At 50.3% G+C, this 13,068-nt stretch overlaps 1 protein-coding gene across 1 annotated transcript; it reads right to left on the reverse strand.

Moving 5' to 3' along the window:
- Positions 1 to 11,049: 11,049 nt before the first annotated feature.
- Positions 11,050 to 12,125, reverse strand: LOC124688396 (chitinase 6-like). The gene is made up of 2 exons (XM_047222083.1): positions 11,690 to 12,125; positions 11,050 to 11,591 (listed from the first exon to the last, which is right to left on the reverse strand). Exons 1-2 carry the CDS (start codon positions 12,078 to 12,080, stop codon positions 11,179 to 11,181), a joined length of 804 nt encoding a protein of 267 aa, XP_047078039.1. The 5' UTR covers positions 12,081 to 12,125; the 3' UTR covers positions 11,050 to 11,178.
- Between the last annotated feature and the right edge of the window lie 943 nt (positions 12,126 to 13,068).

Genomic DNA, 13,068 nt, shown 5'->3' on the forward strand with positions numbered 1-13,068 from the left:
ATAAACAGCATGTTGGGTGAACAAATTACAGTTGGGAAATTGACAAATAAAGAGGGCATGACCATGCACATACATATTATGATGAGTATAGTGAGATTTAATTGGGCATTACGACAAAGTACATAGACCGCCATCCAACTGCATCTATGCCTAAAAAGTCCACCTTCGAGGTTATCATCCGAACCCCTCCGGTATTAAGTTGCAAAGCAACAGTACAATTGCATTAAGTATGGTGCGTAATGTAATCAACAACTACATCCTTAGACATAGCATCAATGTTTTATCCCTAGTGGCAACAACACAACACAACCTTAGAACTTTCTCGTCACTCGTCCCGGTGTCAATGCGGGCATGAACCCACTATCGAGCATAAATACTCCCTCTTGGAGTTACAAGCATCTACTTGGCCGGAGCATCTACTAGTAACGGAGAGCATGCAAGATCATAAACAACACATAGACATAACTTTGATAATCAACATAACAAGTATTCTCTATTCATCGGATCCCAACAAACGCAACATATAGAATTACGGATAGATGATCTTGATCATGTTAGGCAGCTCACAAGATCCGACAATGATAGCACAATGGGGAGAAGACAACCATCTAGCTACTGCTATGGACCCATAGTCCAGGGGTAGACTACTCACACATCACTCCGGAGGCGACCATGGCGGCGTAGAGTCCTCCGGGAGATGATTCCCCTCTCCGGCGAGGGTGCCGGAGGCGATCTCTCGGATCCCCCGAGATGGGATCGGCGGCGGCGACGTCTCCGGAAGGTTTTCCGTATCGTGGCTCTCGGTGCTCGGGGGTTTCGCAACGGAGGCTTTAAGTAGGCGGAAGGGCAGGTCGGAGGCGGCACGAGGGCCCCACACCACAGGGCCGCGCGGCCAAGGGGGTGGGGCCGCGCCTCCCTAGGGTGTGGCCCCCTCGTGGCCCCTCTTCGTCTCCTCTTCGGACTTCTGGAAGCTTCGTGGCAAAATAGGACCCTAGGCGTTGATTTCGTCCAATTCCGAGAATATTTCGTTACTAGGATTTCGAAACCAAAAATAGCGAGAAAACATCAACCGGCACTTCGGCATCTTGTTAATAGGTTAGTTCCGGAAAATGCACGAATATGACATAAAGTGTGCATAAAACATGTAGATAACATCAATAATGTGGCATGGAACATAAGAAATTATCGATACGTCGGAGACGTATCAGCATCCCCAAGCTTAGTTCTGCTCGTCCCGAGCGGGTAAAACGATAACACGAGATAATTTCCGGAGTGACATGCCATCATAACCTTGATCATACTATTTGTAAAGCATATGTAGTGAATGCAGCGATCAAAACAATGTATATGACATGAGTAAACAAGTGAATCATAAAGCAAAGACTTTTCATGAATAGCACTTCAAGACAAGCATCAATAAGTCTTGCATAAGAGTTAACTCATAAAGCAATAATTCAAAGTAAAAGCATTGAAGCAACACAAAGGAAGATTAAGTTTCAGCGGTTGCTTTCAACTTGTAACATGTATATCTCATGGATATTGTCAACATAGAGTAATATAATAAGTGCAATAAGCAAATATGTAGGAATCAATGCACAGTTCACACAAGTGTTTGCTTCTTGAGGTGGAGAGAAATAGGTGAACTGACTCAACATTGAAAGTAAAAGAATGGTCCTCCATAGAGGAAAAGCATCGATTGCTATATTTGTGCTAGAGCTTTGATTTTGAAAACATGAAACAATTTTGTCAACGGTAGTAATAAAGCATATGTATCATGTAAATTATATCTTACAAGTTGCAAGCCTCATGCATAGTATACTAATAGTGCCCGCACCTTGTCCTAATTAGCTTGGACTACCGGATCATCACAATGCACATGTTTTAACCAAGTGTCACAATGGGGTACCTCTATGCCGCCCGTACAAAGGTCTAAGGAGAAAGCTCGCATTGGATTTCTCGCTATTGATTATTCTCAACTTAGACATCCATACCGGGACAACATAGACAACGGATAATGGACTCCTCTTTTATGCATAAGCATGTAACAACAATTAATAATTTTCTCATATGAGATTGAGGATATATGTCCAAAACTGAAACTTCCACCATGGATCATGGCTTTAGTTAGCGGCCCAATGTTCTTCTCTAACAATATGCATGCTTAATCATAAGGTGGTAGATCTCTCTTACTTCAGACAAGACGAACATGCATATCAACTCACATGAAATTCAACAAAGAGTAGTTGATGGCGTCCCCGAAGTGAACATGGTTATCGCACAACAAGCAACTTAATAAGAGATAAAGTGCATAATTACATATTCAATACCACAATAGTTTTTAAGATATTTGTCCCATGAGCTATATATTGCAAAGGTGAATGATGGAATTTTAAAGGTAGCACTCAAGCAATTTACTTTGGAATGGCGGAAAATACCATGTAGTAGGTAGGTATGGTGGACACAAATGGCATAGTGGTTGGCTCAAGTATTTTGGATGCATGAGAAGTATTCCCTCTCGATACAAGGTTTAGGCTAGCAAGGCTTATTTGAAACAAACACAAGGATGAACCGTGCAGCAAAACTCACATAAAAGACATATTGAAAACATTATAAGACTCTACACCGTCTTCCTTGTTGTTCAAACTCAATACTAGAAATTATCTAGACCTTAGAGAAACCAAATATGCAAACCAAATTTTAGCATGCTCTATGTATTTCTTCATTAATGGGTGCAAAGCATATGATGCAAGAGCTTAAACATGAGCACAACAATTGTCAAGTATCACATTACCCAAGACATTTATAGCAATTACTACATGTATCATTTTCCAATTCCAACCATATAACAATTTAACGAAGGAGAAACTTCGCCATGAATACTATGAGTAGAAGCTAAGGACATACTTGTCCATATGCTACAGCGGAGCGTGTCTCTCTCCCATAAAGTGAATGCTAGGATCCATTTTATTCAAACAAAACAAAAACAAAAACAAACCGACGCTCCAAGAAAAGCACATAAGATGTGATGGAATAAAAATATAGTTTCGGGGGAGGAACCCGATAATGTTGTCGATGAAGAAGGGGATGCCTTGGGCATCCCCAAGCTTAGACGCTTGAGTCTTCTTGATATATGCAGGGGTGAACCACCGGGGCATCCCCAAGCTTAGAGCTTTCACTCTCCTTGATCATGTTGCATCATACTCCTCTCTTGATCCTTGAAAACTTCCTCCACACCAAACTTAGAACAACTCATTAGAGGGTTAGCGACAATAAAAATTAACATATTCAGAGGTGACACAGTCATTCTTAACACTTCTGGACATTGCATAAAGCTACTGGACATTAGTGGATCAAAGAAATTCATCCAACATAGCAAAAGAGGCAATGCGAAATAAAAGGCAGAATCTGTCAAAACAGAACAGTTCGTATTGACGAATTTTATTAGGCCACCAGACTTGCTCAAATGAAAATGCTCAAATTGAATGAAAGTTGCGTACATATCTGAGGATCATGCACGTAAATTGGCTTAATTTTCTGAGCTACCTACAGGGAGGTAGACCCAGATTCGTGACAGCAAAGAAATCTGGAACTGCGCAGTAATCCAAATCTAGTACTTACTTTTCTATCAACAGCTTTACTTGGCACAACAAAACACTAAACTAAGATAAGGAGAGGTTGCTACAGTAGTAAACAACTTCCAAGACTCAAAATAAAAACCAAGTACTGTAGGTAAAAACATGGGTTGTCTCCCATAAGCGCTTTTCTTTAACGCCTTTCAGCTAGGCGCAGTAAAGTGTGTATCAAGTATTATCAAGAGACGAAGTGTCAACATCATAATTTGTTCTAATAATAGAATCAAAAGGTAACTTCATTCTCTTTCTAGGGAAGTGTTCCATACCTTTCTTGAGAGGAAATTGATATTTTATATTACCTTCCTTCATATCAATGATAGCACCAACAGTTCGAAGAAAAGGTCTTCCCAATATAATGGGACAAGATGCATTGCATTCAATATCCAAGACAACAAAATCAACGGGGACAAGGTTATTGTTAACGGTACTGACATGGTTGAAAAATTCCTCTATATTATTTCTCCCAATTATATACCCACGTCCTACCGGTATATCTTTCGTGGTAAAATTAAAAGGAAACATGATGAATCAAGTAAGGTAAATGCAAGTAACTAATTTTTTTTGTGTTTTTGATATAGCAAACAAGATAGCAAATAAAGTAAAACTAGCAACTAATTTTTTTGTATTTTGATTTAGTGCAGCAAACAAAGTAGTAAATAAAACTAAGTAAGACAAAAACAAAGTAAAGAGATTGAGAAGTGGAGACTCCCCTTGCAGCGTGTCTTGATCTCCCCGGCAACAGCGCCAGAAATTTGCTTGATGCGTGTGGTTGACACGTCCGTTGGGAACCCCAAGAGGAAGGTGTGATGCGCACAGCGGCAAGTTTCCCTCAGTAAGAAACCAAGGTTTAATCGAACCAGTAGGAGTCAAGAAGCACGTTCAAGGTTGATGGCGGCAGGATGTAGTGCGGCGCAACACCAGAGATTCCGGCGCCAACGTGGAACCTGCACAACACAACCAAAGTACTTTGCCCCAACGAAACAGTGAGGTTGTCAATCTCACCAGCTTGCTGTAACAAAGGATTAACCGTATTGTGTGGAAGATGATTGTTTGCAGAAAACAGTAGAACAAGTATTGCAGTAGATTGTATTTCAGTATAGAGAATTGGACCGGGGTCCACAGTTAACTAGAGGTGTCTCTCCCATAAGATAAACAGCATGTTGGGTGAACAAATTACAGTCGGGCAATTGACAAATAAAGAGGGCATGACCATGCACATACATATTATGATGAGTATAGTGAGATTTAATTGGGCATTACGACAAAGTACATAGACCGCCATCCAACTGCATCTATGCCTAAAAAGTCCACCTTCAGGTTATCATCCGTACCCCCTCCGAGTATTAAGTTGCAAAGCAACGAGACAATTGCATTAAGTATGGTGCGTAATGTAATCAACAACTACATCCTTAGACATAGCATCAATGTTTTATCCCTAGTGGCAACAGCACAACACAACCTTAGAACTTTACGTCACTCGTCCCGGTATCAATGCAGGCATGAACCCACTATCGAGCATAAATACTCCATCTTGGAGTTACAAGCATCTACTTGGCCAGAGCATCTACTAGTAACGGAGAGCATGCAAGATCATAAACAACACATAGACATAACTTTGATAATCAACATAACAAGTATTCTCTATTCATCGGATCCCAACAAACGCAACATATAGAATTACGGATAGATGATCTTGATCATGTTAGGCAGCTCACAAGATCCGACAATGATAGCACAATGGGGAGAAGACAACCATCTAGCTACTGCTATGGACCCATAGTCCAGGGGTAGACTACTCACACATCACTCCGGAGGCGACCATGGCGGCGTAGAGTCCTCCGGGAGATGATTCCCCTCTCCGGCAGGGTGCCGGAGGCGATCTCCTGGATCCCCCGAGATGGGATCGGCGGCGGTGGCATCTCTGGAAGGTTTTCCGTATCGTGGCTCTCGATGCGGGGGTTTCGCAACGGAGGCTTTAAGTAGGCGGAAGGGCAGGTCGAGGAGGCGGCACGAGGGCCCCACACCACGGGGCCGCGCGGCCAAGGGGGCCGCGCCGCCCTAGGGTGTGGCCCCCTCGTGGCCCCTCTTCGTCTCCTCTTCGGACTTCGGAAGCTTCGTGGCAAAATAGGACCCCGGGCGTTGATTTCGTCCAATTCCGAGAATATTTCGTTACTAGGATTTCTGAAACCAAAAACAACGTAAAACAAGCAATCGGCACTTCGGCATCTTGTTAATAGGTTAGTTCCAGAAAATGCATGAATATGACATAAAGTGTGCATAAAACATGTAGATAACATCAATAATGTGGCATGGAACATAAGAAATTATCGATACGTCGGAGACGTATCACCCGCCGCCGTGACGGTGGACACGGTGGCCATGGGCGTCACCACGACGCCAAGATCGACATGGCGGACGCACCACCGGTGCCTCCACCTACGGCCTGGGCCGCGCACTGCGGCGAGCTGCGTGCCTTCATCGCGGAGCAGGGCGCCTTGCTGCGTTCTGAGCTCTTGACATGCCTTAAGGAAGCTGTGGCACCCATTCTGGCCGAGTCGGCGGCGCTGCGCGCATGGCAGTGACGTGCCCTCTCCTTCATCGACAAGGCATGCGGGCCTCTGCTGCCTCCGCAACCGGCCCAGCTGCCAACCATGGGCACCAACTGCTCCGACGGCCTTGACGGCACCCCTCGAAGCTTCGAGGAGGACGCGGGCTTTGCAAACCCGACGCCTTTCGTCGACGACGGCGCGATCCTGGGGCAGCTGGAGCTGCTGCATCTCTCCTATCCCAACCAGGAGATCGACGATGAGGCCTTGGGCTCGGCCTCGCTTGGCTTGGCCTCGCCCATCCTCTCGACGCTGCCGGCCTCGCCGGTCGTGGGGACTAAAGCCTAGGACGCCGCGGCTCATTTGACGGACTCCAGGGAGCCTGCATCGCCGATCCTCTCGCCGAAGCCTAGCCTGCCGAGCCCAGGGCAGAGGTCCACGGCTTCTCCTCCAGGCCTTGGCCTGGACCGCTCCATCGTTGCTAGGGACCCTGTCCAGGACGCCGTCACCGCAGCACCTCTGCAGGAGTTCCTGGCGTCGGTCACTAGGCCGGTGCTCCAGCCTCTGCTAGGCACGCCCGCTCCACGGCAGAAGAAGACACGCGCCATTGCTATTGGCTCGCCGTGACGCAGTGGACGTATCGCCATCAAGAAGAAGGTGTGACAGCTCAGCGAGGGCTCCATTGCCATCCAGGAGCTCGTCGCCAAGGTCTGCGGAATTCTGGCCCCAACCGCTTCATTTGACACTGCATCCGCCATCGCCTACCAACAGATGTTCCAGAACGCACCTCTCGCCGCGACCGCGATCAAGGCGCTCGAAGCCCTTGTCAAGCAGGTCAAGAAAGTGAAGAAGAAGATACCGGCCACTGCTTTGGCCACACCTGTGATCTCTGGTGCTGATGATTAGTGCCCCCTCTTCGGGCTGTTGCTTTGGCCATTTGGCCCATGTTTGTACCCCTGGGCATGTGCCCCGTAGCTCCTGTTCGGCTCCTCTAAGTCTTCGCTACTGTAATCGCTCCACTGCAAACAAAGACATTGTTTTGTCTTCTTCGGGTCATGTTTTGTCTTCTGAGCGCTCCGTCCACGTGATTGCTTGTTTCCTTTAATGGATCAAGGATGTGTCAACATCCTCGGATGGAACCATCGCGGGCTAAACGACAAAGTGCGTCGCGATGCGGTACGAGACCTGGTAAAAGATACCCGAGCCACCATTGTCTGTCTCCAGGAGACCAAGCTCGCCGTGGTGGATGATGCTATCATCACCTACACGCTCGGCCCGTCTTTCGCCGCGGGCTACGCCTTCCTTCCCTCCTTAGGAACCCGCGGCAGCATGATCATCGCTTGCTCCGACGCTCACTTCTCCATCTCGAACATCCACGCCACTACCTCCACGCTTTCGGCCACCATAAAGTCTCGCGGCGACGGATCGGAGTGGTCGATCACTTGTGTCTACGGACCTCAGGGATTCCAGGAAAAGCTCGCTTTCATTGACGAGTTACGTGGCCTCTGACCTTTCGTCCGTGATTCCTGGCTCATTTTGGGGGATTTCAACCTCATCACCAAAGCGTCCGACAAGAACAACTTGAACATAAATCGCCGTCTCATCGGCAAATTCAGAGCAGCCAGGGATTTCCTCGAATTAAAAGATATGCGCATGGATGGGCGACGCTTCACTTGGTCAAATGCCCAAGCCGACCCTGTGCTCACGAAGATTGACCACGTCTTCTTCTCAGCTGAGTGGGATGCTGCTTTCCCGAACGCCTACCTTCAAGCTATCACCTCGGCTTGTTCGGATCATGCCCCCCTCTTCCTTCAAGGCAATGTCGCGAGCCAAAGAAAGCCCTCCTTTAAGTTTGAGGAGTTCTAGCTTAGTATGCACGGCTTCAAAGAGACTGTCTCCGACGCCTGGGACAAGCCGATTCTTGCATCTGATCCCATCCATCGCGTCCACATAAAGCTCTCCAGGACCGCCAATGCGCTGAGAAAGTGGCAACGCGAAAGTGTGGGCGACTTGCGTACTCAAATTGCCACGGCCATGGAGATCATTTGGCGCCTCGACCAGGCTGAAGAGTCTAGGCCTCTCTCTGTGGGGGAAAGGTCACTCCGGACGCAACTCAAGTCCTCTTACTTGGGTCTGCTAGCTATCCAGAAAGTGAAGCTCCGTCAAAGGTCCAGGCTAACTTGGATCCGGTTAGGAGATGCAAACTCGAAGCTCTTCCATGCCAGGGCTAATGGCCGTCGCCGTAAGGTCCACATCCAGACCCTCAACCATGCCTCGGGCGTGGCGATCACAAAGGAAGATAAGCAGGATGTGATGCTTCAACACTTCAAGGGCATCATGGGCACTAAGGCTCCTCGTCTCCTTAGACTGGATTGGGAGGGTCTGAATTACCCTTCTCATGATCTGTCCGACTTGGATGCTCCCTTTGACGCCGACGAGATAAAGGACGCGGTCTTCTCGCTCCCCTCTGTTAAAGCGCCTGGCCCTGATGGCTTCATTGGAGCCTTCTTCAAAGCCTGTTGGGACACTATTAAGGCGGACATTACGGCGGCTATCCTTCATTTGGCAAATCTGCGTGGAGGCTGTGCGAACCTCATCAACTCGGCCAACATCATCCTCATCCCGAAAAAACCTGACGCGGCCGGGCTTGTGGATTGTAGGCCGATCAACCTCATTCATAGTCTGTCCAAGATTTTCTCCAAACTGTTGGCGAATAGGCTTGCACCGATTCTCCCGAACATCGTCTCCAAATGCCAAAGTGCATTCGTCAAAAAGAGGAGTATCCACGAACTTCCTGCATGTTCAGAACCTCATCAAGGAATTGCACTCCTCCAAGACTGCCTGCCTGTTCCTCAAGCTCGACATCTCAAAGGCCTTCGACTCCGTGGGTTGGGCTTACCTTCTTGAGGTCATGAGTGCGCTCGGTTTTGGACAAATCTGGCGGGATTGGGTCTGCATGTCGCTGGCATCGGCCACTTCGCGGGTTCTCCTAAATGGTGAGCCAGGCACCCTCTTCCCACATGCTAGGGGCCTCCGTCAGGGAGATCCGCTTTCTCCCATGTTGTTCATTCTTGCCATCGACCCGCTACAGCACATCCTCCAGCTGGCTACCAGCCGTGGCATTCTCAGCACCATTCGGTCGCACACGACGCAATGCAGAATCTCGCTCTACGCTGATGACGCCGGAATTTTTGTGAACCCGATCAAGGAGGAGATCCAAGCCATTTCTGCAATCCTTGACAGCTTTGGCAAGGCGAGCGGCCTCGTCACAAACGTGTCCAAGTCCGAGGTGTTCGCGGTGCGCTGCGACGGGATCGACCTAAGCGACATCATGTCTGGTTTCCCCGCGAAGATCATGGCCTTCCCGGGCAAGTATCTGGGGCTACCCCTGCACTTCCGCTATCTACGCAAAGTGGATATACAACCTCTCATCGACAAGATCGCCGGAAAGTTGCCGGGTTGGTTTGGCAAGAATTCAGCGCGCCCTGGCAGGATCATCCTTGCAAAATCAGTGCTTATGGCCACGGTGGTATACCACGCCACGGTTCTACCTCTGTCCAAATGAGCCCGTGAAAAGATAAACAAGATTGCGAGAAACTTCGTCTCGGAGGGGGATGACGCCGATCATGCCTCTGGGGGGCACACGCTGGTAAATTGGAAGACGGTGTGCAGGCCAAAAGATTTGGGTGGCCTCGGCATGCCGGACCTCGAGCGCACGGGCTGCGCCTTGAGGCTGCGTTGGCCATGGCTTCGGTGGACTGACCCTCAACGACCCTGGGTGGGTTCCAAGCTACCCTGTGACGATACTGATATGGCCCTTTTTAGGGCGGCAACGAAGATCACCATCGGCAATGGGGAACTTACTTCCTTCTGGTTCGATTCATGGTCTGAACGCGGGCCCCTCAGCTTGTGGGCCCCTGATCTTTTTAAGGTGGCCACCAGAAAATCAAGATCCGTCGCCAAGGAATTCCTTGATGACAACTGGATCCGCTCCATTGCTGGCCTCAGCACGCCGGTTCAGCTGGCGCAATTCCTGGATGTCTGGAACCTCGTGATGTCCACCCACCTGAACCCGGACAGGCCTGACACCATTGCTTGGACTACGAGCTCGCAGGGGACTTACTCTGCGGGATCCGCATACCACCTTCAGTTCCTGGGCAGTTTTCCCAAGTTTGACGCCGCCAAGATTCTGCTTGCACACGCGGAGCCAAAATGCAAGATCTTTGCATGGCTTGCCCTTCATGCTAAGCTTCTCACCGCTGGCAGGCTCGCCATTCGGGGGTGGCCGCATGACCCCGTCTGCCCCCTTTGTTTGTCTGCCCATGAGACGGCTACCCACCTCTGCAAGGACTGCCCTTTCACCACAACTATATGGAACACCATCCACCGGGACGGCGACCACAACCCGGCTTCACACGGCCAGACTTTCATGTCTATCAACGACTGGTGGGACAATATCATCGATGGCAAGCCGGGCTCTGAAAGGCGCCGCCTTAGTGGCCGCTTTTTCTATGTGATTTGGAATGCCTGGAAAGAAAGAAACAGACGCATCTTCACTGGACATCGCCTCACCTACATCGAGGTGGCCTCAATCGTCAAGGAGGATATTGAGCAAAGACAGCGTGCTTTCGCGCCTGTTAGAGTAGCCATCCCAGCGGAGCCTGACTAGGCAGTTGTGTTTTCTTTTTACCTCGGTGGTTTCTGGCATGTTACACCTCAATCTAAACATGCCATCTTTGTACAGTTTGGTTCTCCCCCTTGCTTATATGAAAAGGCAGTGCTCCTGCCGGTTACTCCAAAAAAAAGAGCCATAAAAAACAAAAAGAGAAGGGAGGGAGGGGGAGGGGGGAAACACCCCCCTCCCACACTACATCAAAATGCGAAAGCAAATGTATATATATTTGAAAACAATACAATATCTGTCCGAATCAGATGCACACACATATGTCACAATCCAAACAACTACACGATGTCCTGAATAATAACCAGCCTATCCCTCTCTAGCAGGTGAGGCCGGTCCCGGGGTCGACGCCGAACTGCTGGCAGAACTGCTCGTAGAAGCCGACGCGGTTGTTGACAGCGCTCGGGTTCTTGCCGTTGCACTCGAGCCCGCCGTTGATGGCCCTGATGGTTGCCCCGAAACCCTGGCCGGAGACGATGATGTCGTGCACGCTGTTCATCCAGAACCAGAGCGCCGCCTGGAAGGCCACAACGGGGCTGCGCGCCACCGCGTCCGGGTCGTTGACCCCGTCGAAGCCGATGCTCTGCCCCGCCGGCCCGTAGTTGTAGTTCCAGGAGATCTGCAGCGGGCCGCGGCCGTAGTAGCCCTTCCCGGCGGCGCAGGGGAACTCCGTGTTCGTCGGGTCGCAGTAGTCCTTGCTCGGCCCGTTGATCTCGTTGATGTAGCAGAACTCTGCAAATCCATAGTTCCATACACTCGTCGTCAGGAACCATGTAAAATCAGTAAGGAAATTATGCTGAGGCAAAGTGTACGTAGCTATCGCGACTTACTTATGGTCTCGTGGTTGACATGGGCGAAGAAGGCGGCGATCTCGCGCTTGGAGTCGTCGTCGGAGCCGGTGCGGCCGAACGAGGAGTAGCCGCCGATCGCGGTGAGGAAGGCGTCGCGGGTGTAGAAGCCCTTGGCCTCGCAGTCGGCGGCGGCCTGGGCGACGAGCGCGCCGAAGAAGGCCGGCGTGACGATGCTGGCGACGGACACGTTGTTGGTGACCGGCACGGTGCAGGGGCCGGAACGGCAGCCCGTGCCGCAGTACTCGCTGGTGGTGCCGCAGAAGCCGAAGCGGCTGCAGCACTCGGTCGCCGCGCACCCGCAGTTCTGCGCGGCAGCCATGGTCGACGCCAGGAGGAGGACGAGCGCCAGCAGCCCAAGCTTTGGCGCCATGGTGTCTATGGGAAGCTGAGTGAGGGAGCTCGTTGGCTTTATGGCTTAGCTCGTGATCGATGTGAAGTTCCCGACGGTAGGAGCAAGTTTATATAGAGTTCTCCGGGTTCCAGGCGATGCGTGTTTCAGGGAGAGTGGTGGATCTTTGACTATTTTCTGACTCTTCTCTTCGTCAAACTAAATGTGAAAAGCGTCCATATTTGTGGGCTTCACTCTACTGCGTACGCAGCCTGCAGTTCACGTTCAATAATTTTCTGACGGTGATCCCTGGGTGCTGCAAATTGGGAAAGCGAACACCACAGTCCCTGAGCATCTAGATTCTAGATACATCAGAAGCTTCTTATGTCGGCCCCTACGTGAGATCTATCTCCTTCTCCCTTCTCTCATCCGGTCATCCCCGTGTCCCTCCCCTGCGTCCGTGTTGGGCCACACCGGGGCGCTCCTCCTAGGCCCCCCGCAGAGCCCCCATGCCCAGCCCTCCCTCTCCTTTTGCATCCATCGGAGAGGTTGCAGGGCAAAGCCCGAGTGGCGCGGTGGCAACGGGATCACTCGAGCGCCGATCTAGGGCATGGAGGTGGCGTTGACTCCAACTCATCCAGGTGCAGTGCCATGGGACGATGGAGGTTATGCGCGACAACAACGTGTCTAGGGTGGGCCCGATCTAGGCCCATATGGGCTTGGCGTACCGCCCCTACTGGCATGCCAAGTCGGCTTCGGGCGAGTACACGAGGCATGCGGCCTGCCTTCCGGACAAGGACGATACATGGGGTGGCGACCTCCTCCTACCAGAGGTGGTAGGACACTTGGTGGCTGGTTCTGGCAGATTTTGGGATTCCAACCTGAGTATCAAGCGTCTGGTATTGTCAAGCAGGCGGTCCAGTGAGCTGCACAATTGGGGAGGTGCGACTACCGGTGAAAATCGAGCTTCGACTTCGGTAATGGTGGACGATGGCTGCCGGCCCCTCTGAGCGTCGTTGCCTTGTCGAAA

The sequence above is a fragment of the Lolium rigidum genome, chromosome 2 (genome assembly GCF_022539505.1).
Source record: "Lolium rigidum isolate FL_2022 chromosome 2, APGP_CSIRO_Lrig_0.1, whole genome shotgun sequence".
NCBI classification, from domain to species: domain Eukaryota; kingdom Viridiplantae; phylum Streptophyta; class Magnoliopsida; order Poales; family Poaceae; genus Lolium; species Lolium rigidum.

Coding starts and splice junctions, on each gene's coding strand:
- LOC124688396 (XM_047222083.1), bottom strand. CDS start 12,080: ATGGCGCCAAAGCTTGGGCTGCTGGCGCTCGTCCTCCTCCTGGCGTCG. Junction 11,592..11,689: donor TGTCAACCACGAGACCATAA/GTAAGTCGCGAT, acceptor ATGGATTTGCAG/AGTTCTGCTACATCAACGAG.